Source organism: Plasmodium gallinaceum (assembly GCF_900005855.1).
Source record: "Plasmodium gallinaceum strain 8A genome assembly, contig: PGAL8A_v1_63, whole genome shotgun sequence".
Taxonomy (NCBI): Eukaryota; Apicomplexa; class Aconoidasida; order Haemosporida; family Plasmodiidae; genus Plasmodium; species Plasmodium gallinaceum.
This window is the reverse complement of record NW_021628222.1, coordinates 217,348-220,628: the sequence shown is the minus strand read 5'-3', so window position 1 is coordinate 220,628 and position 3,281 is coordinate 217,348. Positions and strand designations below refer to the sequence as shown.

General features: G+C 13.4%; 1 protein-coding gene across 1 annotated transcript in view; it reads left to right on the top strand.

Moving 5' to 3' along the window:
* Positions 1 to 2,476: 2,476 nt before the first annotated feature.
* DLC1 (dynein light chain 1, putative) overlaps positions 2,477 to 3,281 on the top strand; it is a gene marked incomplete at both ends in the record, with an annotated part of 2,207 nt that continues 1,402 nt past the window's right edge. Inside the window, 4 exons of the mRNA XM_028674387.1 lie at positions 2,477 to 2,543; positions 2,623 to 2,775; positions 2,855 to 3,054; positions 3,147 to 3,212. Coding sequence (XP_028526273.1) covers positions 2,477 to 2,543; positions 2,623 to 2,775; positions 2,855 to 3,054; positions 3,147 to 3,212 — 486 coding nt within the window. The remainder of the gene's footprint in view (positions 2,544 to 2,622; positions 2,776 to 2,854; positions 3,055 to 3,146; positions 3,213 to 3,281) is intronic.

The window sequence follows — 3,281 nt, the reverse complement described above, 5'->3', positions numbered from 1 at the left end:
TTTTTTTTTTTTTTTTTTTTTTTCTCGTAATAATGTTTTTCTTCTTTAAAATTGCCTATCTTTTAACGTTTGTAACTACACTTTTTCTATTCTATTTTAATTTATATTTACTTTTTTAAAATATCACTATTCATACTAAAAAAAAATGTTATCACTAAATTATTTTTATTTTTTTTTTTTTTCTTTTATTTTGTGTATTATTAAAGTAATACTCATACATCAATATGTTACAGTTTAGTATATTCTGTGTAATTAAAAAGTTTTTTTAAAATAAAAAAAAAAATTTTTTTTACGAATACAATAAAATTAAAAACTTTTTTTTTTTGGAATTTTTTGGTAAATTAAAAAAAAAAAAAACAAAACTAAATGAAATGCCCATTCTAATATCTTCACTAACACTAAAAAATTTTTAGAATTTCAATTTCATTACATACTTTTAACATTTCATTTTTCTCATATTTTTAATATTTAAACATACTTTTAAGAGATTGACTAACTAATATTTATAATTTTTTCCATACACTTTAAAATATTTAAAAAAATAAAAAAAAAAAAATGAAATAGTATTAATAATAAATTAAAATTATATTTATATTTTTGTATATAAAATGAAATAAAAGAATCATATAAGAAATAGGTATATAAAAAAATAAGAAATAAATAAATGTAATATTATAAGAAAAAAAATTATTTTTTTAAAATAATATAATGTTGTTTAATATTCATTGGAAAAAAGTAGTAATAATAAAAAAAAAAAAAAAAAAAAAAAAAAAATTAAAAATACTTAAAAACAAATGAAAAAAATAAAGGAAAAAAAAAAAAAAAATAATAAAAAAGTAAATATTATTAATTTGAAAAAAATAATAAAAAAAAAAAAAAAAAAAAAAAAAAAAAAAAAAAGAGATAACTAAATATTTAGTAATAAAATGAGATATACAATTCTAAAAAATGTATAAATATTAGTATATACTTAATAATTGTGTAATAGTATGAATAAAAAAGAGATCAACGAATGAAAATATGAATTTATAAAATAGTAATAAAAAAGAGTTTTATTTAAATTACTAAAATTTTTAATTTAAAATAACAAGACATTTAATTATTATTACAAAATATAAAATATTCCACCTTATATATATCAAGTATACAAATAAGATAAAAGAAAAATATTAATATTTTTTTTTTAGTTTTCACAGTCTTTTCATTTATAATAAATTAAATACATATATATATATATATATATTTATTTATAGAATGAATTTTTCAATTTTTGTATTTTTTCCATTTAAAAAAAAAGGTTTTAAGATCCGTCTATTTTTACTAATAATTAAATTTTTAAGCTTATATATATATTTGTTTCAATGAAATTATTGGTTATATTTTTTTCATAAAAACGCTTTAAGAAAAGTTATAAAGTATTTTTCAAAATTATGTATATGTTTTAATTATATGAAAAAATAAAAACAAAATTTTTCTTTAATTCTGTATTTTTTTAATTATAATGATACGTATTTTTATTTTTTTGTCAAAATTATGTTTTAACATTTTAGTAAATTAATTTTTTATATTGATTTTTTTTATTATTATTTTTATATAATCCACATTTTTTTTTATAGCAACTTAATCTTTATTTATATATTTCTTCTACCTGAAGGCATATGGAAAGTATGAATATATATGAATATTTTTAAAAATTTTTTTTTATTTTTCTAATTATTCTAATTTTTATTAGTTACTTAATTAAAAAGCAATTATTAATATATTTATTTCAGTACTATATTTTTATTTTCAATTTGTGATATTTATTTTGGCTTATAATTTAGAATTTCTAAAAGGTAAAATTATAATGATAAAATAACGTTATAACTATAATAATATCATTTGGAAAATTTTCAATATTATTAAAAATGAAGGTAAATAATATTATCACTAAAAAATATTTTTATTCTTGATATAAATTTTTTTTTAAATAAAGGATATAAAAAATAGAAAAATTATTTCAAATCCTCTTATAAAAAATATTTTATGAAAAAGTAGAAATAAAATTATAATTTATAAATGATTCCTTTTAAGTTTTTTATTAAATATAATAAATTTAGACAGAAAAAAATAAAATAAAATAAAATAATAAATAAAATAAAATAATAAATAAGTAAAATAAAATAATAAGTAAAATAAAATAATAAGTAAAATAAAATAATAAGTAAAATAAAATCTATATTTAGGGAGTAAAAACATTTGTAGAAAAAATGAATTTATAAAATTTTTATATTTAAAAATTAGTAAAAACAATCTTTATTTTAGTATTAAGTTAAACTTTTTTATAGTTTTTTTTTTAGTTAAATTTTAAATAAATATTCCATTAATTTATGTTTTATAAACTTTATAGTAATTTAGTAAAACTAGTTAAAAAAAAAAACAATAATATAAAAATAATAATAATAGTTAAATTATTTAGTAAAATAAAAAATACTAAATGAATAAACCCATGGCTAAAGGAGTTACAATTTCACATTGTATTAAAAATTGGGAGCAAAAAAATGGCATATTATTTTAAATTAGAAAAAAAAAAAAATATATAAAAAAAATTATGAAAAATAAAAATTTGAATAATTTTTATAGGAAAAAAAATAAGTGAAGAAGAAGAAGTTAGTTTTATTTGTCATATTCCTCTAATAGAAAAATTAGATAATAGTATAAACTCATTAGAAAAATGTAAACGTTTATCCTTATCAACTAATAGAATTGAAAAATTAATACCAATGTCTGGATTAAGTAATATATATATATATTTATATATATAAATATATTTTAGTAAATATATATATTTTTTTTTTTCTTTTTGTAAAAATAGAAAATATAGAGATACTATCATTAGGAAGAAATTGTATAAAGAAATTTCAATTTCTTGAAGATATAAGTGGAACATTAAAACAATTATGGATGTCTTATAACAGTATAGATAAACTTGATAATTTGCAATCATTGAAAAAATTACAAGTACTTTACTTATTTCATAACAAAATAAGAAGCATTGAGGAAATAGATAAACTAGTAAAAATATTAATTAAATTTATTTAATATTTATAATATATTTATAATATATTTTTATTAAAATATATTATTTTTTCTTTTTTTTCTAAAAGAATACTTTACCAGAATTAGTAGAACTAGGTTTAAAAGGAAATCCCATATATGAAGGAAAAACTAATGTAACTTTTTTTTTTTTTTTTTTTTTTTTTTTTACCTTTTAAATATTTATATTTTTTTTTTTTTTTTTT